The following is a 21,579-nucleotide window of genomic DNA, read 5'->3' as shown; positions in this document are numbered from 1 at the left end:
CCCCATGTATGCCTCCTACCCCGTTCATACACATAGCAGCAACTTTCTTCAAGGGTTGGTTTAGACATTAGTTCCCAGGAAGCTTTCCTGTAGTACCCACACACCCCACATCACAGCTCTGACTACACTCTGCGATGGAAACTAGGATCATCGTTCATAACCCTACCACAGTGTACATTCTGCTAGACTCTATATGTCTTATAGTCTGTAGTAGTTCTTGGTAGATAACCTAATGTAGTACCAGGTACATACGTATTTAATGACTAATGTCCTTATGTCCAAGTAATAGCATTAGATCAAGGCAGCAGAACTAACTATATTTCCCCATTTTACCTTCTTTCCTCTCTCCTTCATTCCTTTCTCTTCCAGCTCCCACCCACTCATTCCTCCGTTTACCTTTCCACCTACCCATTCAATAACCATATTCATCTAATCTATCCATCTACACATTCATACATGCATATAGATATATAGTGACACCTGATGGCAGTCTTGTCTGTATTCTAGTAAAGGGAAAGAGGCAAGGTCCTACCTTGGGTTTTGCATTTTAGTCAGGACAAGATAGACTATAGACATGAAATGAGCAAATGAAAACAGAAAATTCTATAGAGACCATAAGTCACTTCAGTAGGTGATCAAACAAATTATGGAACTTCCCTTCTTCCTTGGATATCTTTGTAATTGCTTGGCCTAGGAGTTCACTCACATTCAGATGCTGCAGGTGGAGGTCGCTGTGCCTAGGGTTGGCCCCACCTGGGCATCAAAGCACAACTAGACTGCATCTTTGAGATGTTTCCTAGCAACTGATCCTCTTGATGGCCTATAAAGCATGTCTCCTTATGGATGCTGTTGACTTCTAAGTTCTCTGTTATTGTTCACATTTAAATGAGGGTCTGAAGGATCTCCACCACTTTCCTCCTTCAGAATCCGGGCATTTGGAAAGCTGTGAAAGGCATGTGAATATGGCGAAAGGCAGCATGGTTACCAGAAAAGGCCAGGCCTGTGGGGGTCAAAAGATCCAGCCTCCTGTCTCAGTCTCTTTGAGTAAGAAATAAACACATCAAGATTTCTAGAGGACTTCTTGGCTCTTACATTCTGAGAAGACATGAGTCCAAGGATAGTGTCCTAGCTATGTGTCCCTTTGAGGTTGTTCCTTAGAACCCCAGGCTGGGTATCAGTGAGATGGAGGCCTCTGGACCACAAGCACACATATGCCTGACCTTAGTGTAGAGCTGCTGATGGCCAGTCACTTTGCACCTCCTGTTTATAAGGTACCTGCATCTCCTCCTGTCTGAACATCACCAGGAGGGCATGAAGACATATCCTCTCCATAGATACATAGGATGTAAGCACAATGGTTGAGAATCCAAGTTCTGAGCTTGACGATCTTGTCATCCCTGTGCATGGTAGAGAACAGTGTAGTAAGAGAGAGCTGCAACCCTGTGCCCATTAGACTCCCACAGTCGAGTCAGCCATCTCATCTTGGCCTTGAACCTTGACTCCAGCAGTGCTAGCATTTTGACCCAAGGAAGCTGACTGAAGTGTTTTTAGGTCCTCACCTGTAAATCATAGGGTCAAAGTGTCTTTCTCGTGTGTTTTGCATGTGTGTGTGTGTGTGTGTGTGTGTGTGTGTAATAAACAGTGTGGGATATGCAGTGCTTAGATCAAGTCTCAACATGTAGGAGGTGCTCAGTAAATCTTAGCTGCCATTGCTGTTTTAATTGGTATCACACTGCCTCCAAGAGTGTGCTAAGGATGCTTTGAAATACTCCTTCTATAGAGGCAGATAATAAAAGGATGTTTGTAAGCTGGGCACGGTGGCCACAGCAGTCAGGGAAGCAGGGGCAGGTGGATCTTTGTGGTTTCAAGGCTAGCCTGGTCTACAAAGTGAGTCTAGGACAGCCAAGTCTACATAGAGAAACCCTGTCTTGAAAAAAAAAAAAACGAGAGAGAGAGAGAGAGAGAGAGAGATGTTTGTAGGCTTTGAAGTACCAGGTAAGATTAAATACAACTTAACACATCCTGAACTGGCAACATCAAGCAGACTTTTTTAGGCTATTGAACTAAAGTCTTCCCTGCTGAAGTCTGTGTTCCAGGTCCAGTTGGCTCTGGGTATCTGTCACTGCTACATCTGCAGAAATATTCAGAAAATAAAATGTCTATACTAGCATGAACAGACTTTCTCCTTATAATTATTTTCAGCATACTATAGCGCCTACTTATATAACATTTACATTCTATTAAATATTGTAAATGACCTAGAGATGACTTAAAGTATACAGAAGGACATGCTTAGGCTATGTGCAGTCATGGCACTGTTTATATAAGAGACTCGAGCATTTGCAGATCTTGGAATCCATAGGGCTCTCTGAGAACAGTTCATGAATACCAAAGGATAACTGTAATTAAATAAAGGCAACAATTGAGGGTTCTGGTAGAAATAAACTCATTTCAGAGAGGCCTCCAAGTACAGCCTTTGGTGGCAGCTGTCTGCCATGTCACCCTGTACAATTGAATTCGTTATTATCTTCGGGACCAGGAATCAATGGGATCACAGGGAGCTGGGCCCCAAGTTCTCGGGGCTCCATTCTTCATGCAAGGGGATTTTAGGACAGTCCTGCAAGGATCCTGGGAAGTTTGGCTTGTAGGACACAGGAGGAGCGTTGTGTGGCTCAAGAAGAGTGGGGGGAAATGAAGTAAAGGTGGGATTTGGGGGGAGAGAAACTGAGGCAGAGGAAAACATGGGACGTGGGAACACCCAGCTGGGATGCTGCCGTGGCGCAGTTAGACAAATGTATGTGTGGATGCTTGAGCAGAAGACCTAGTGCAGTGGTCCTCAACCTCCCTAATGCTGCGACCCTTTAAAACATGTTCTGGCGACCCCCAACCATGACATTGTTTTTGTTGTTACTTCATAATTGTAATTTTGCTATTGTTATGAACCACAATGTAATCATCTGATGTGCAGGAAAGCTGACATGTGATCTGTGTGAAAGGGTCGTCCGACCCCAAAGGGGTTGAGACCCACAGGTTGAGAACTGTTGATCTAGGCACACATAGAAATGCCTCCCCGCCTGTATGAACTAGCCAGTGTGGGTGATTGGTTGCATTGAGGTAAGCGGACCTGGAAAGTTCAAGTAGTAAAGTCAATGTAGCAATCATCACTGAACCCAGGATGGGTGTGTGCCTAGACACAAACAGCAGCAGTCAGGTGACAGCAAAGCCACAGATATGAGTGTCTCTGAGGATAGAGTGATGGCGGAGCACCACAGGGGAATATAGGAACCCCAAGAAGACTGCAGTGGGTACTTGCAGCTCTTGACTGCGCACTCTTGCTATCAACCATGGCATATGAACCATTGGGAACAACAGGTCCTCTTTGCTCTCTTGAAAGGCTGCAGTCATGCCTTCCGGCCACTAGATGTCAAGCGCACCAGTAACAATGCTTCCTGGGCTGTTTACTGTACTGGAGTGGGTGAGACCAGGGAGAAGTGGGCTCTTGGGGCAATGGAGGAAACTGCAAGTGAGCCATGTGGGTGGGCCAAAAAAAAGAGGCTCCATCAAGAGGAAGTGCTGAGTGTGTCTCATTTATGGGGCGCTTTGCAAGTTTGGAAATGGTTCAGGATGAAAGTTCAGGCTCAGAATTCACCCTGTCATAATCACATCCTGTTTTGTTATAGAAGCTGCGTAGCAGAGTACAATTTGCTTTGTTGGGATTCTTTGTATAGCCAAGGCTGAGTGTATTCCAGGGACCACAGAGTATCTATTAGGTTATATAACAGGGCTGTTTGCAGGGCCCATTTTAAGGGCTCTTCCATTGACTTGGGGGTGGAGATGGGGAGGAAGGGCCACAGCTAGCAGGACTAGAGAGGGCAGCCAACATGAGCCCCGCTTACCAGGTCACCTATGGGCTGTGGTGACTCTTCTTAGTTTCCCATTTACTAGCTCATGCTTGACACTTAGTGGGGCCTCAGGAATGTGATGATGATGACAAAGAGGAGGGTGATGATGACATCACTCATGAAAAAGCCAATACACCTGAGGAGCATCTTCATTTCCAGCCCTCAGGGAGTCTGTGCAAAAGTAAAAAAAAATTAAGGTGAATTGGTGACGGGAAGGAAAACCATTATATGGAACGTGGGTTGGGGCCAGGGACCATGGGATGTGCCATGTTGAGCCATAACAGGCTGTTGGTTTCTTGTACGCATATGTCCCCAGGTCATGAAAACCTACCACATGTACCACGCAGAGAGCATCAGTGCAGAAAGCAAGCTGAAGGAGGCTGAGAAGCAGGAGGAGAAACAGTTCAACAAGTCCGGAGACCTCAGCATGAACCTGCTCCGGCACGAGGACAGGCCCCAGCGCCGCAGCTCCGTGAAGAAGATTGAGAAGATGAAGGAGAAGGTGAGAGGGAGAAATGGGCCAAGGCACGAAGAGGAGAGCCACGCTCTCGGCTACTGACTCGCCTTCCCCTTTTCATGAAGCGTAAAGGGCTTTGCCCTGATTCCATTTGTGCTGCTGTGATAAAAAACAGTCTGACAAAAAGCCACTTAAGGGAGAAATAACTTACCTTGCAGTCTTTGGCCACAGGGTCATCCAGGTGGCGGGCACTGAAAATGGCTAAGTCATAGCACATCCACAGTCAAGACCAGAGAGAAGTGAGCACACGCTCCCTTGATTGCTCACGCTAAGCCAGCTTTATTCACAAAGTTCAGGACCCAGCCGATGAAATGGCACCAGCCACACTCAGGGTGGGTTTTCCCATCTCATTTTACTCAACCAAGACAATCTCCTACAGGCATGCCCAGAGTCCAACCCAATGCAGACAGTTCTTCATTGAGACTCTCTTCCCAGGGAATTCTAGGTGGTCAGGCTATGACATTCAAAGCTGCCACAGCCCCGCTGTGAAGTTGCCCTGGCCATGTCAGAGACATAGCTCCAGAATCTCTGTGTCGGGGTGCCACAAGGCCTTTTTGTAGGTGTGGTAGAGTGAGATCAAGATTCACAGGCTGGGGTTGGTTGGCTTACTTGTATGTGTTGTGTGCAAGTGTAAGCACATTTCTATGCAGGTGTGCTCCTTACCTGTGCGTGGCTATAGAGAGGCCAGAGGTGGACATCAAGTATCTTCTTCTTGCTCCATGACTTAGTCTTTGAGACAGGGTCTGTCTCTGAAGCTGTAGTTCCCTGGCTACACTGGCTGGCCATCGAGGCCCCTGGAAGTCTCCTAGCTCCACTCCTCCCACAGCCCTGAGTTGAGTTTTCACATGGGTGCTAGGGCTCCAAGCAAGTCCTTCTGCATACGCAGCAACCACTTTGCCCACTGAGGCCTCTCCCTAGCCCCTGAGCTGGGCTTGTAAAGGCTACATTAACACCTCTGCCCAAGCTTCAGTTTTTGTATCTGATAAATAAGTCTCATTGCTCATGGTGGCTCTGATAAATTGATAGCGGCTGCCCAGAGTGCTGTGTGGAGGGTTTGAAGCTTTATCAAGGCTTAGCTGAAAAGGTGCTGAAATCAGTTAATGATGCCTGCTACGGCCAGGGGGTTTTGAAGGGCAGGACTCAGCTGTGACTTCTAACTTTCCTTTCTTCTTCAAAGGCTCTGTTCTTCTTATTGAACTCTCTATATCCATCTGTTTCCCGCCACCAGGAAACAGTTCTTCTATCTGCCCGCCACTGCGTCTGATGCTTATCTGCTCCTCTATGGGCCTAATTCTATGATTATAGATCCTTTAGCTCTAGACATTATAGACTGGGTGGGAACAAAGCTCAGCAGAACCTCGGGAAACTGGGAAACATATAAAAGTGTGTGTGTGTGTGTGCGCATGCGTGTGCCTGTGTCCTGGTATAATTTTTGAGAGTGAAGAAAACCCAAAATCTAGGCAAAGACTTAATACCAAAATGGGCCAGGAATTTGAATAAATATTTCTTTTTTTTTTTTATGTCTATGGGTGTTTTGTCAGCATGTATATAAATGTCCCACTCATATACCTAGTGCCCTCAGTGACTAGAAGATTCATATCCCCTGGAACTGGAGTGACAGATAGTTGTGAACCACCATGTGGGTGCTGGGATTAAGCCTGGGTCCTCTAGAAGAACAGCCAGTGCTCTTAACTTCTGAGCCATCTCTCTAGCCTCTGAATTGACAGTTCTTAAGAACCTCTCTAGGTGGTCCATAAATGCAGTGCAATCTTTTCAGTGTCATTAAGGATGGAGGAAATGCAAATGAAAAACCACAGCACAATGGTGCTTCACAGCCACTCGAAGGACCAGGATAAAAAGGCTGGCAGGCAGAAGCAGGCATGAGGATATGGAAATAAGGAAATCTTGCGCCGCAGTAAGGGGCAGGTTGTATATGTGAGTGGTTCTGTCCCTGTGGAAAGCCATCTGGCTGCTCTTCAGACCAGGCTGCCATGGGACTCAGTAGTGCCTCTTCTAGGTGTCTGCCCCAGAGGCACAAAAACATGTTTGTATAAAATCTTGTATGTGAATGTACTGTTCATAGTAGCCAAAAGATGAAAACAACTTGAATGTTCAGGTACCAATGAATGTAACTCAGTCCTGATACACCCCAAAAGGCGGACGAATCCCAAAGACATTATGCTATGTGAAAAAAGCCAGACACAAGAGGCCACACACTGTGCAAATTAACTTATGTAAAGTGTCCAAAATAGACATACCAATGGACACAGGAAGTAGACTGTTAGTATTCCAGGTCAGAGGAAGAGGAGGATGACAAGTGGGTGCTTATTGGTGCAAGGCTCTCTAGAGAAAATGCCTGGGTGGAAAGATACTGGCTGGGATTCTAGAGGCCCATTCCTAATGTAGCCATATGCTAATTAGCCACTTGGCTCCTGGACAAGCCGCTTTTCTTCTTCAGCTCTCATCTCCTCACCTATAAATAGATGAGTTCAGCTGAGATGCCATGACTGTCCTCTTCAATTATAAAATGAAGTCAATCCAGGAAAACAGTCTCAAGGTCATAATGGGTCCCCGGATAGGATCAGGAGTGTCCCGACTCTCTGCAGATGGGTGCCCGGCTGGCACAGGATGTGAGTTTCAGGAGACGTATGCTGAATGGGCCCAGAGTAAGAGACTGAGGAGCAAATGCGAGAAGATGCCTGAGGAGAATTAGAGGTTGGCAGTGGGCTGGAATACTGCAAAGTGAGATCTCATGTGGCCCGCACAATGGGAAAGAGCAACTAGCTGAAGGAAGAAAGCACAGCATCTTTAAAGAGATCCAGCACCAAGACTCATCAGTCTGAAAGGGGCGGGAGCGGTTGTCCATTGTCCCCACTCTTGCTCCTCCCTTCTGGGCTGGCCCAGCATAAAAGCTGCTTTGCCAAAATTCTGGGTGCTCTGCCACACTCCTCCTTGCATTCAGACCTAGACTTTTGCCCTTTTATCTTCTCTCCCTTTCCTTTTTCTTAAAAATGACCCAGCATTTGCCTTAGTTGGTGTGTTTTGGGTGCCACTGATCCATGACCCACAAATAAGGCGGGACATGACTTTGTGGAGTTCTTGTTGGGGTAGCAACGATGAACAATTAAAGAGCTTCTGATAGCACTGAGCAGAGCATGGGATAGGAGTAGAGACATGAGGGGTGCAATCAGACAAGGCCATCATCGGTAGCTTGAGGATGGACAAGAGTTTGGTGAGAGTAGGGGAGCATACAGAGAGATGGGGCCGGAATGGCAGCCTGGAGTGGTGGCCAGAAGCCAAGTCTTGGATGACCTTTGGGCCATTGAAAGCACTGGAAACCCATGGAGGGTACTGAGGGTAGTGTGTCTTATCTACAGTCCACTGGTAGAGACCAACTGAAAGGCTGCTGTGTGACCTTGTGGTGTATTGCTGAGTTCAGGGCCCAGTTGGTACTCCCTTGGCACAGAAGTATCCCATAGCTGGGAGGTGGGAATCATTGTCAGATGGTTCCCATGGAGATCATAGATCCTCACCTAGTGGGCTGGGCTCTGATGTCTACCTCTTCTCCCTCCAGAGGCAGGCCAAGTATTCTGAGAACAAACTCAAGTGCACGAAGGCCCGCAATGACTACCTGCTGAATCTGGCAGCCACCAACGCAGCTATCAGCAAATACTACATCCACGATGTCTCCGATCTCATCGATGTGAGCAACCTGGGTATCCTGGGGCCGGGTGAGGGCTACACACAGGCTGCAACACCTCACCAGCTAGAGAGAGTTCAGGCTGGTGCATGTCATGAGCTGTAGGGAGGAGGGGCTGGCTGTGGTCCTCAGCCAACATGTGGGCTGGCCAAGCTTTTGTAGCCTTCCTAGAGAGGAAGGGCTGGAGGTGTTTGGAGCTGGGGGTATGAGCTAATTCATGGTCACACTTTCCATGGACAGAAGTGAGCTCTGGTGGACACTGACTGTGGGGAGCTGGCTGTATAGGGCTCCCTGGAGAGCACAGGGCTTAAAGAAGGACGTTGTGAGTGGCAGTGATGGGAGACAGTGTCTTAGAGCTGGGGCTCCCCGCCTCTCTGTCTTCCCTTCCATGGCAAATGGGGGATCCATTTCTGTAGGTGCTCGGGACATTCAGTACTGGTTGCTGGATTCTTTAATGCTGTATCCTATTCTGGAAGCCAGGGCATGGGGCAGGGGAGGCGGCAGTCTGCTCAGCCTTCCAGTGGCCTAAAGCCAGCCCCTCTCTCTTTCCTAGGTCTCAACTTTTAGCTTTTAGCCCTTTTGTCTGTTCACTTGCCAAATGTTTATTGAGCACATACTGGGGACTAGGACTTAAGGCTTAGCAGTGGTCATGAGCCTGACCAAAACTCTGTATGGAGGAGAACTTCCAGAATGAAACAGCCTATCAAATAAATGACAAGTGGAGAATGTTCTAGGCAGAGAGCATGTGTAGAGAAAGGTTGGAGATGAAAGACTATGGTGAGCCTGAGGAGATGAAAGAAATTCTGTCAATACCCAAATTTCATCTCTCAGCTCCCTCTGAGGGATTCGATACAACTCTGAGATAGAAGGTTATCACAGGCCACCACCCAGCTCTCACCCATACCCTTTTGACCTCTCCTCTCCCCAAGTGCTGTGACTTGGGCTTTCATGCCAGCCTGGCCCGCACCTTCCGGACCTACCTCTCGGCAGAATATAACCTGGAAACCTCTCGCCATGAGGGCCTGGATGTCATAGAGAATGCAGTGGATAACCTGGACTCCCGGAGTGACAAGCACACGGTCATGGACATGTGCAGCCAGGTCTTCTGCCCTCCCCTCAAGTTTGAGTTCCAGCCCCACATGGGAGATGAGGTAGGCTTCCTACCAGAACCCTGCTTGGGGCTGGTGGTATTAGTCCAGTTTCCCTTACCTTGTGAAAGTACCTAAGCCTGAATAAGACTTCAGTAGTACTTCCCAACCTGTGGGTCACGACCCCTTTGGGGGTTGAACAACACTTCCACAGGGGTCACCTAAGACGATCCTGCATATCAGATATTTACATTACATTATAATTCTTTTTTTTTTTTTTTTTAATTTATTTTTTTTTTTATTAATTTATTCTTGTTACATCTCAATGTTTATCCCATCCCTTGTATCCTCCCATTCCTCCCCCCCCCCCATTTTCCCATTATTCCCCTCCACTATGACTGTTCCTGAGGGGGATTACGTCCCCCTATATATTCTCATAGGGTATCAAGTCTCTTCTTGGCTACTTGCTGTCCTTCCTCTGAGTGCCACCAGGTCTCCCCCTCCAGGGGACATGGTCAAATGTGAGGCACCAGAGTATGTGAGAAAGTCGTATCACACTCTCCACTCAACTGTGGAGAATATTCTGACCATTGGCTAGATCTGGGAAGGGGTTTAAAGTTTACCTCCTGTATTGTCCTTGGCTGGTGCCTTAGTTTGAGCGGGACCCCTGGGCCCAATCTGCCTATCATATTGTTCTACTTGTAGATTTCTAGGACCCTCTGGATCCTTTTATTTGCTGTTCTCCCATGCGTCTCTCATTTAGAGTCCCAATAGGATGCCTTCCCTCTGTCCCAGTTTCCTGGTAAGTGAAGGCTTTCGTGGGACATTGCCCCTTGGGCTAGTATGCAGATATAAGTGAGTATATACCATTTGATTCTTTCTGCTTCTGGGTTAACTCACTCATTATGATCATTTCTAGCTCAATCCATTTATCCACAAATTTCGGGAATTCCTTGTTTTTAATAGCTGAGTAGTATTCCATAGTGTATATGTACCACGGTTTCTTTATCCACTCTTCTACTGAGGGACACTTAGGCTGTTTCCATGTTCTGGCTATTATGAATAAGGCTGCTATGAACATGGTTGAGCAAATTTTCTTGTTGTGTGCTGGAGCATCTTCTGGGTATATTCCAAGGAGTGGAATAGCTGGGTCTTGAGGAAGCCCTATTCCATTTTTCTGAGATAGCACCAGATAGATTTCCAAAGTGGCTGTACTAGTTTGCATTCCCACCAGCAATGAAGAAGTGTTCCTCTCTCCCCACCTCCTCGCCAGCATGTGGTGTCGCTTGAATTTTTGATCTTAGCCATTCTGATGGGTGTAAGATGGAATCTCAGAGTGTTTTGATTTGCATTTCCTGATGACTAAGGAGGGTTGAGCATTTCTTTAAGTGTTTCTCAGCCATTTGATACTCCTCTGTTGAGAATTCTCTGTTTAGTTCCAAGCCCCATTTCTCAATTGGGTTATTCGGTTTGGTGGTGTTTAATTTCTTGAGTTCTTTATATATTTTGGATATTAGACCTTTGTCAGATGTAGGGTTGGTGAAGATTTTTTCCCAGTCTGTAGGCTGTCGCTTTGTTCTCTTGACAGTGTCTCCTGCCTTACAGAAGCTTCTCAGCCTCATGAGGTCCCATTTATTAATGGTTGACATTAAGGCCTGGGCCGTTGGTGTTCTGTTCAGGAAGTGTCTCCTGTGCCAATATGTTCCAGGCTCTTTCCCACTTGTTCTTCTAAGTGAGTTAGTGTCTCTGGTTTTATGTTGAGGTCTTTAATCCACTTGGATTTGAGTTTTGTGCAAGGTGACAAATATGGGTCCAGTTTCATTTTTTTACACATAGACCTCCAGTTAGACCAGCACCATTTGTTGAAGATGCTATCCTTTTTTCCATTGAATGGATTTGGCTTCTTTGTCAAAAGTCAAGTGACCATATGTGTGTGGATTCATATCTGGGTCTTCGATTCGATTCCACTTGATCAACCAGCCTGTTGCTGTGCCAGACCATGCTGTTTTTAAGTACTATTGCTTTATAGTACAGTTTGAGATCAGGTATGGAGATTCCTCCGGAGCATCTTTTATTGTACAAGATTGTTTTAGCTATTCTGGGTTTTTTGTTTTTCCATATGAAGTTCAGAATTGAACTTTCAATGTCTTTAAAAAATTGTGTAGTTATTTTGATAGGGATTGCATTGAATCTGTAGATTGCTTTTGGTAGGATGGCCATTTTTACTATGTTAATTCTCCCGATCCATGAGCAAGGAAGATCACGCCATCTTCTCAGGTCATCTTCAATCTCTTTCTTCAGAGTTTTGAAATTTTTTTCATACAAGTCCTTCACTTGCTTAGTTAGGGTAACTCCTAGATATTTTATATTGCTTGTGGCTAATGTGAAGGGTGTGGTTTTCCTAATTTCTTCCTCTGCAAGCTTGTCATTTGTGTATAGGAAGGCTACAGACTTTTTTGAGTTAATTTTGTATCCAGCCAATTTGCTGAAGGTGTTTATCAGCTTTAGGAGTTCTCTGGTGGAGTTTTGAGGGTCACTTATGTACACTATCATATCATCTGCAAAGAGGGATAATTTGACTTCCTCCTTTCCCATTTGGATCCCCTTGATCTCCTTTTGTTGTCTTATTGCTCTGGCTAGAACTTCGAGTACTATATTGAAGAGATATGGAGAGAGTGGGCAGCCTTGCCTTGTTCCCGATTTGAGAGGAATTTCCTTGAGTATCTCACCATTTACTTTGATTTTGGCTATTGGCTTGCTGTATATAGCCTTTATTATGTTGAGGAAAGTGCCTTGTATCCCCGATCTCTCTAAAACTTTAAACATGAATGGGTGTTGAATTTTATCAAATGCTTTCTCTGCATCCAAGGAGATATCATGTGGTTTTTTATTTTCAGTTTGTTTATATGATGGATTACATTGATGGATTTCCGTATATTAAACCATCCCTGCATGCCTGGAATGAAGCCTACTTGGTCATGATGAATGATATCTTTGATGTGCTCCTGTATTCGTTTTGCAAGTATTTATTTAGTATTTTTGCATCTATGTTCATAAGAGAAATTGGTCTGAAATTCTCTTTCTTTGTTGAGTCTTTGTGAGGTTTAGGTATCAATGAGACTATGGCCTCATAGAATGAATTTGGTAACTTTCCATCCATTTCTATCTTTTGGAGTAGCTTGAAGAGTATCGGTATTAGCTCGCCCTTAAAGGTCTGGTAGAATTCTGCACTGAACCATCTGGCCCTGGGCTTTTTTTGGTTGGGAGACCATCGATGATTGCTTCTATTTCTGTAGGGGAAATGGGACTATTTAACTTGTTTATCTGTTCTTCACTCAACTTTGGCAAGTGAACTTGATCAAGAAAATCGTCCATTTCCCTTAGATTTTCAAATTTTGTGGCATATATGCCTTCAAAGTAGGATCTTATGATTCTTTGAATTTCTTCAGTGTCTGTTGTTATGTCTCCCTTTTCATTTCTGATTTTGTTCATTTCAATACTGTCTCTCTGCCTTTTAGTTAGTTTGGCTAATGGTCTGTCTATCTTGTTGATTTTCTCAAAGAACCAGCTTTTGGTTTTGTTGATTCTTTGGACTGTTTTCTTAGTTTCTAATTTGTTAATTTCAGCCCTGAGTTTGATAATTTCCAGGCGTCTACTCCTCTTGGGTGTTTCTTCTGCTTCTTTTTTTTCTAGGGCTTCCAGTTGTGTTGTTAAGATGCTTATGTGCGATGTTTCCAATTTCTTTTTAAAGGCACTTAGTGCTATGAATTTTCCTCTTAGCACTGCTTTCAATGTATCCCACAAATTTGGGTATGTTGTTTTCTTCATTTTCATTGAATTTCAGAAACTCCTTGATTTCTTTCTTTATTTCTTCCCTGACCCAGGTGTCATTTAGCAGAGAGTTGTTTAGTTTCCACAAACGTGTAGGCTTTTTGTTATTTCTGTTGTTGTTGAATTGCAGCCTAAGAGCATGGTGATCTGATAGGATACAAGGTATTATTTCAATCCTCTTGTATCTGTTGAGGCTTGCTTTGTGACCTACGATGTGATCAATTTTGGAGAAGGTTCCATGGGGTGCAGAGAAGAAGGTGTATTCTTTCTTGTTTGGGTGAAAGGTTCTATAGATATCTGTTAGATCCATTTGACCCATGGCATTGGTTAATGATGTTATTTCTCGGCTTAGTTTCTGTTTCAATGACTTATCCTTCAGTGAGAGTGGGGTGTTGAAGTCTCCCACTATTATTGTGTGGGGATCGATGTGTGGTTTAAGCTTTTTTAGGAGATCTTTTACATATGTGGGTGCCCTTGTATTGGGAGCATAGATGTTCAGAATTGTGATGTCATCTTGGTTGACTTTACCTTTGATGAGTATGAAGTGTCCTTCCTCATCCCTTTTGATTAATTTTGGTTGAAAGTCTATTTTGTTCGATACTAAAATGGCTACACCTGCTTGCTTCTTGTGACCATTTGCTTGGAATATTTTTTTCCAACCTTTTACCCTGAGGTAATGCCTTTCATTATGGGTGAGATGTGTTTCTTGGATGCAGAAGAATGTTGGGTCTTGTTTATGTACCCATTCGGTTAGTCTGTGTCTTTTTATTGGAGAATTGAGGCCATTGATGTTGAGAGATATTAATGACCAGTGACTGTTAAGAGTCTTAATTTTGATGTTGTTTCCAGTCGAGCGTTTGTGTAGTTGTGTTTTTGCCATGGGATAGTTATCTATTTCCTGGGTAGTTTTGGTTGTAGCTTGACCCTTTGGGATGGAGTTTTCCTTCTAGTACCTTCTGTAAAGCTGGGTTTGTGGATAGGTACTGTTTGAATTTGTTTTTGTCATGGAATATTTTGTTTTCTCCATCAATGGTTATTGATAATTTTGCTGGGTAAAGTAGTCTGGCCTGGCATCTGTGTTCTCTTAGGGTTTGCAGGATCTCTGTCCAGGACCTTCTGGCTTTTATGGTCTCTGCTGAGAAGTCAGGTGTAATTCTGATAGGTTTACCATTAAATGTTATTTGGCCCTTTTCCCTTGCAGCTTTTAATATTTTTTCTTTGTTCTGCAAGTTTTGTGTTTTGATTATTATGTGGCGGGCAGTTTTTCTTTTCTGGTCAATTCTATTTGGTGTTCTGTAGGCCTCTTGTATGTTTATAGGCATCTCTTTCTTTAGATTGGGGAAATTTTCTTCTATGATTTTGTTGAGAATAGTTTCTGGGCCCTGGAGTCTGATGTCTTCTCTTTCTTCAATGCCTATTATCCGCAAATTTCTTCTTTTCATGGTGTCCTTAATTTCTTGGATGTTTTGTGTCAGGAGTTTTCCAGATTTGGCATTTTCTTTAATGGTTGATTCAATATCTGTGATTGTATCTTCTAGCCCTGAGATTCGTTCTTCCATCTCTTGGATTCTGTTAGAAAAGCTCACCTCTGTGTTGCTCGCCTTCTTCTCTGAGGTCTCACGTTCTCGTTTTTCTTCTGTCTGTGTGTTTATCATTGAATCCATTTTCATTTTCAGATCTTGAACTGATTTTTTGATTTCTTTCATCTGATTTTTTGTATATTCCTGAGTTTCTTCCATTGCCTCTTTATAGGTCTTCAGAGCTTGAACCGTTTTAGTTATTTCTTTCATCTGGTTGTTTGCATTTTCCTGCAATTTTTCCAGTTCCACTCTATGTGCTTCTTTTATGTCTCTCACCTGTTTGTCTGCGTCTTCCTGCATTTGATTACGAATTTTATTTGTTTCCTCCATTATCATCCTCATTACTAAGGATTTGAGGTCATTTTCTTGTATTTCCGTTGTATTTGAGTTCTCTGGGTGGTTTTCTTTGGGATAGCTGGAAACTGGAGACGCCATGTTGTTTTGGGTTTTTTTGCGTATGCTTTTTCGTTGTCCTTTAGACATCTTGCCGTCTTTGTTTTTGTTGGGTAGCTTCCAGAGTTGAATGGAGGGTGTCTGATGATAGATTCACTTGTTTTCTTACGATTTCCCTAGGCTGCGAGCTCAAAGCTTCACTGGTGTGGATGTTAGGAGGTTAGCCCTGTTGTTCTGGTCTCTCACAGCCAGTGATCCTCAGTCCCTCTCTGCTGTGGATCCTGCAATTGTTCTGGGTCTCTGAATGAGCGTTGGGTCAGGCCAAGGTATCCACAGCCTTCTGAGTTCCCTGCCAAGTCCAGCCAGGAGCACTGGGACCGAACCACGGGCAGAACTCAGCTAGATTCTCAGGGCCAGAACCGTCTGCCAAGCTCAGCTAGGGATTTTGGGCCCAAAATGCACACAGGGCCCAGCCAGAATTTTTGGGCTGGGACTACGCACCAAGCTCCACTAGGGCCTTTTGGCCCAAAGTGCGTGCTGTGGTCAGTTATTGACTCAGGGCCCGAACTGACCACCAATCTCAGCCAGGAATTCTGGATTCAAACTGTACACTGTGTCCAACCAGAGTCTTAGAGCTGGTGGAACCGAGAGCTCTGTCCAGCCTGTGCCACAGCAGGAGAACTGCGGCTGCTCTGAGTTAGCGCCAGTGGTGGAACAAGTGCTCCGCCCGGACTGTGTCACCGCAGGGGAGCTGCCGCTGAGCTGAGGTGGTGCCTAGGATGGAACCGAGCACGTCACCAAGCCTGCGCCACAGCAGGAGAACTGCGGCTGCTCTGAGTCAGCGCCAGTGGTGGAACAAGTGCTCCGCCCGGACTGTGTCCCCGCAGGGGAGCTGCCGCTGAGCTGAGGTGGTGCCTAGGATGGAACCGAGCACGTCACCAAGCCTGCACCACAGCAGGAGAACTGCGGCTGCTCTGAGTTAGCGCCAGTGGTGGGACAAGTGCTCCGCCCAGACTGTGTCCCCGCAGGGGAGCTGCCGCTGAGCTGAGGTGGTGCCTAGGATGGAACCGAGCACGTCACCAAGCCTGCGCCACAGCAGGACAACTGCGGCTGCTCTGAGTTAGCGCCTGTGGTGAAACCAAGTGCTCCGCCCAGACTGTGTCACCGCAGGGGAGCTGCCGCTGAGCTGAGGTAGTGCCTAGTGTGGAGCAGCGTGCTCAACTAAGCCTGCGCCACAGCAGGGGAGCTATGGCCACGCTGAGTTAGTGCCTCAGGCAGAATTGTTTGCTGGGCCGGGCCAATACCCGGGACTCTGGGGCCGAACTGTCCGCCGAGTCCAATCTGGGTCCAAAGGCTCCACGCGACCCAAATCCTGCCCCGAGTCCCCTCTCCCGCAGCAATTCCCACCAGCCACCACACCAATCGCCTCCACCGGAAGGCTATGAGCTGCAAACCTCAGCCGCCGCTGCTGGTGCCGCTGGTGCTGCCGCCTCTACCGCTGCCGCTCCGATCAGAGAAAAACCACGCTCCTCCCGTGTGCAGGGGCACGCAGGTCCTCCGCACCCTGGTCCCTCCGAACCGTGGAGCACTCCTGCTGCCGTGATGTTCGGACCTCGGTGTTCCTGGCTCAGAAATCTGTGCAATTCCCTGAATTGTTCACTGGAGCCTCCAAACGCGGTCCACACTGCTCGCCGCCATCTTGGATCCTCCTACATTATAATTCTTAACAATAGCAAAATTACAGTTTTGAAGTAGCAACGAAAATAAAGTTATGGTTGAGGGTCATCACAACACAAGGAACTGTACTAAAGTCACAGCATTAGTAAGGTTGACTTACTGAGCTAGAGGCTTCTTCAGCTCACAGACAGGAAAGCTAGGAAGTCCAAAAGCATGGTGCCTATATCTGCTTGGCACCTCATGAGGACTCTTCTGCTGCAGAGTGTCATGGCATGGCTACCACATGGCAAGGCAGAGCAAGCATGTAGCTCAGGTCTGTCTGTTTTCCTCTTCTTCTCCTTCGCCTTCTTCTTTGACAGGGTTTCTTTGTGTAGCCTTACTGTTCTAGACTGGCTTTGTAGACCAAACTGTCCTCAAACTCACAGAAATATGCCTGCCTCTGCCTCCCAAGTGCTAGGATTACAGGCGTGCGCCACCACGCCTGGCTCTGTTTTTTACTTCTAATAAAGCCACTACTACCATCTTGGCGGCCTTACTCTCACTACTTCATTTACTTCAAGTCACTTTCCAGCAGCCCCACCTCCAAATGCCATTTTTACATGACTTTAAGAATCAGTTTCCCATACCTCGAATATGGGAGTAGGGCATGTTAACATCATAGCTACTATTTCTGTTCTCTCTGATGCTCCCAGTGCATTGTGGGAAGAGGAAAACGCTGGAGTACATATTCTCTTTACTGCAGAGGCCTAGGGTCAGCTCTTAATTCATAAGCTTTTTTTGATGACTTCTTTGTCTTGTTGGCTAACGTCCCCCCAATACAGCACTGTAGGACCTTGGCTTTCCTTAGGCCCCTCCTGTGTTTAGGAGACCTCAAGGATGTTCCAGACTACCTATCTCCTTGGACCTCAGATGCCCTAATCTGATGCCCCCTCCAGTGCTGTGAGCCTTTGACACACCGGACAACTCGCTTTTCTTCCACACTTGTGCTGCCCCAACCCTTGTTAAGGCCTGGATAGGATAGGAAACCAACTCATAGGTAGTAGCAGCTTTGGAAGGGAAGATTCTGGAAGGAAAGCACAGCTGCTCTTAGTTTCTGTGGGTGACTGCTTCCAGGACCTACCGGGGATGTCTGAATCCAAGGGCACTGACTCACCTTATAGAAGAATACCTTACAGAGACCCGAGCACATTCTCCTGCATACTTGAAATAAACTCTGCATTATAACATGCCTAATACTATGTGAATGTTTGCATGGTTGATGTATTGTATTATTTGGGGGATGATAAGAAGAAAATGCCTGCCTACGTTCAGTCCAGAGTTGGTTTGTTTTTTTTTTTTTTTTTTTTTCTCCTTGGTTGGCTGAATTTATGGACACGAAACTTGTGGACACAGAAGACCAACAGCGTGATTGTCACAGTTGTCTCTCTGATGCATATGCATTCCTGTGGTGACAGGAGCACTTGTCAACTGCTTTCCGTTCCTTGTATCTGCTACTAGCTGCTCAAGCAGTTGCTTTCCTTCCACAACTTCCTGCCTTGCAATTAATTAGTTTGACTCGCCACTCCCTTTAAGGCCACAATTACTGTGCAAATGTAGAAAAGTGTGCCTGGGAAGCCACGCTGGTGACAGCAAGAAGGTAGACTTAGCGTGAGAGGAACCCAGTTCCCATCTGGTACTTCCTTTGCTGTGTCCAACATGGCGACCCGGTGCAGGTCACTTGGCCTTGCTGGACCTGTGTTGGGCTCCAGATGGAATGTTAATGATATCCCCCACCTTGCTCCATGCAGCTACAATGACCAAGTGTCTTTCTGCAGGTATGCCAGGTCAGTGCACAGCAGCCCGTCCAGACAGAGCTGCTTATGCGGTACCACCAGCTGCAGTCCAGGCTGGCCACTCTCAAGATTGAGAATGAAGAGGTGAGTCATCTGCTGGCCGGGGTCTAGTTCCCCGGGGCTTGTGCTGGGGAGTCTCATGTCCTAGGCTGTATAGGAAATGATGGTTCATTAGTGGGAGACTATACACCCACACAACCCACTGGCACTGAGAACATTTAGTGGCCTTAAGGATGCTTACAAGGTGAAAGGGAAACAAGAGGAAGCGCAACTCTATGTTTAGGATGATTGCGGGCTTGCAGGCATAGAATGTTTGGGGAAATGTTGGCTCCATCTTGGCTGTAGAATGATTGGTGGTTACTATTGACTTCGTGCTTCCCTGCCTCATTCTCTGCCAATAAGTTTCTGCTGTTGTAATCAGAAGTCGGAGTTAGTAGTCAAAAACTACACAATGAAACAGATAGCCCAGACCACCCTAAATGGATTGTGGATTTTGAACCTCAGGAATCTCACCAGCCCAGTGCTCCTCCCATATTGCTGAGTGGCTCAGCATCATGCTGGGTGGGTCCGTTCTGACATGGACTGAAGCCAGGTAGGCAGTGTCCTACTAACACCTAAACACCTCACCCAGAGGATGGATGTCCTTTTTTTTTTTTTTTTTTAATATTTTTATTTAATTTTAATTTATGTGCATTGGTGTGAGGGTGTCAGATCTTGGAGTTACAGACAGTTGTGAGCTGCCATGTAGGTGCTAGGAATTGAACCTGGGACCTTTGGAAGAGCAGACAGTACTCTTAACCACTGAGCCAACTTTTCAGCCCCCAGAGGATGGATGTCAACCAACCCTAGGGGTCCTGGAGAAAGGGACCCCAGGATATGTGCAGTGCCACCCAAGGCTGTGTGACAGACTTACCCTCACAAACGACAGTAACGGTGGGAGGTGATAAGGCATGGCCAGTGTCTTCAGATGTCATGAAGGCTGTCCTGGACAGCAGGGACAGTTGTGCCCTACAGAGGGCAGAGATAGGACAGAGCTGAGATGACACAAATGAAAGCAGGCCCAGGGAGGGTGGCAAGAAGAGACAGGAGGCAGGACGGATGCTTTTTATCCTTTCTGCTTATCTTCTCTCTTTCCCCTCGAAGGATTTTAAATGGTTCACACATATAATGCCATTAATGAAATTTAAATGGAAATCAGGGCCGCAGGGAGGGGCCCGAGGCATGCAGCCCTCTCTGTAGACTGCAGATGGCCTCGGATATACTTACCCTTGAATCAGCTTCCCTCAGTCTGTGTTGGAAAAAAGAAGTGATTTTGACTTACTCCCTCATTTATTCATTCAACAAGTATTTATTTATGTGATGTTTATTCACATAATACATACTATAATAAACATTATTCTAGATATATAATAAATCAAAGGAACACAGCCTCATAGTACTTCCTCTTTCTGATGAAAAAATATCAGAAATTAAAATATGAAGGCAGATGGGTGATTGCATATAGAAGAACAGTAGACTGTGAGTGGCATGCTTATTAAACTTGGTGTTGCTCTTATTTTTCCATTCTTTTTTATTACTTTAAATTTTTTTCATATACATTTATATTATACAATAAACTACATACAGCAAGAAGAACCACGAAACAATCAGGAATTATATTAATGTTACATTCATAGTGTTTTGGCTATTTATATTTGGCAGCCTTGAAGAAAACATCTTTCCTTTTTTGGAGAGTCTAAAATTCTGAATGTAAATCAATATCTATCAACTTAAAACATCTATCTAGACCTAAAAACATCTTAACCTCTAAACAACTAAGCTTAATTGTAAAACTAAACTATCTGGTCTTCAACCCCATCAGAGACTTGAGAAGGAATAAAAATTAATTACCTGACTAAATTGGAAGTGCAGGTTAGCAGCTTACAAAATGAAAAAAAAAAAAAAATGACAGAGACAGTTTGCTGCCTGAATAGTCACCCAAAACTCTATAACGTTGGAGCATCATCTTCAGCCTTCTCGCCCAGTATATCTGACCAACATATTTGTGAGGCAGGAACTATGAGTGACAATGACCTTACAATAAATGGAATCATGTTTTGCCAGTGGCCCCTTTTGGACTGACCTACCTCTGAGACACAGAGTCTGCTACTGAGACCCATTTGTCCCAGGACTTGTGCAAGGCTGGGTTCCTCAAGCCCTGTCTTTTTAGTCTCTGTGGTGTGTGATTTCACTGGATGCCTGGATGGAAGCTGTTGTCCCAACTAAATCCTGTGGCAGTGAACTAACTTCTTCAAGGTTCTGTCTCTCAGCCAATCACTGCCCACCATCAGATGTCCCCTTCCTTTCTAAGTGAGAGACAACATGAGAGAATTTCTGTTGATTTCCGTGCTCAAGTGACACCTTCCTACCCCCAGGAGGAGCCTCTTTTATGCTGTCTAACCAGACTAAGAAAGAAGCTTAGAAACCTGATACCACTATCCTCAAAGCATCCCCAAGGTCCCTCAGACAGAAGCAATCGATAAATGACCTTAGATTAGACAGTCTGTTGTCTTAGCCTGCAAACTATTTGGTCTTGGACCAATACCAGTTCACCTCATTGTCTATGTCAGTATAATAAGAGCCACCATCTTGTCCTCCTTACCTTCTAGAGACACTAAGTGAAAAAGCAAAGGACTTGGTGGCATCAGAGCCATTATGAGACTAAGAGGGATTTGTGGCTATACTGTCCTTCCCTAGGTTAGGAAAACCCTGGATGCCACCATGCAGACCTTACAGGACATGCTGACCGTAGAGGACTTTGATGTCTCGGATGCCTTCCAACACAGCCGATCTACAGAGTCCATAAAGTCAGCCGCTTCTGAGACCTACATGAGCAAAATCAACATAGCCAAGAGGAGAGCCAACCAGCAAGAAACAGAAATGTTTTATTTTACAGTAAGTAGCATCGGGGACCCAGAGCCTACTGCCTGTTGCTGCTCTGCCTGTGGCTTTGGAAGCAGCTTAAGTGGATGGGAGAGAGCCAGCAAAATAATATGACATAAATCTAATGTGCTTTTTAA

The 21,579-nt window shown here is 45.5% G+C and overlaps 1 protein-coding gene across 3 annotated transcripts in view; it reads left to right on the top strand.

The window, feature by feature from the left end:
- The window catches only part of Srgap3 (SLIT-ROBO Rho GTPase activating protein 3), a 231,494-nt gene that overhangs the window by 162,003 nt on the left and 47,912 nt on the right, over positions 1–21,579 (top strand). For all 3 annotated transcript variants that reach the window (XM_051155035.1, XM_051155034.1, XM_051155033.1), the window contains exons 5-9: positions 4,219–4,404; positions 7,994–8,122; positions 9,049–9,270; positions 18,503–18,604; positions 21,257–21,454. In XM_051155035.1, coding sequence (XP_051010992.1) covers positions 4,219–4,404; positions 7,994–8,122; positions 9,049–9,270; positions 18,503–18,604; positions 21,257–21,454 — 837 coding nt within the window. The remainder of the gene's footprint in view (positions 1–4,218; positions 4,405–7,993; positions 8,123–9,048; positions 9,271–18,502; positions 18,605–21,256; positions 21,455–21,579) is intronic.

The sequence above is a fragment of the Acomys russatus genome, chromosome 13 (assembly GCF_903995435.1).
Source record: "Acomys russatus chromosome 13, mAcoRus1.1, whole genome shotgun sequence".
Lineage (NCBI taxonomy): Eukaryota > Metazoa > Chordata > Mammalia > Rodentia > Muridae > Acomys > Acomys russatus.
The sequence above is the reverse complement of the archived record's forward strand: the minus strand, read 5'-3'. Positions and strand labels throughout refer to the sequence as shown.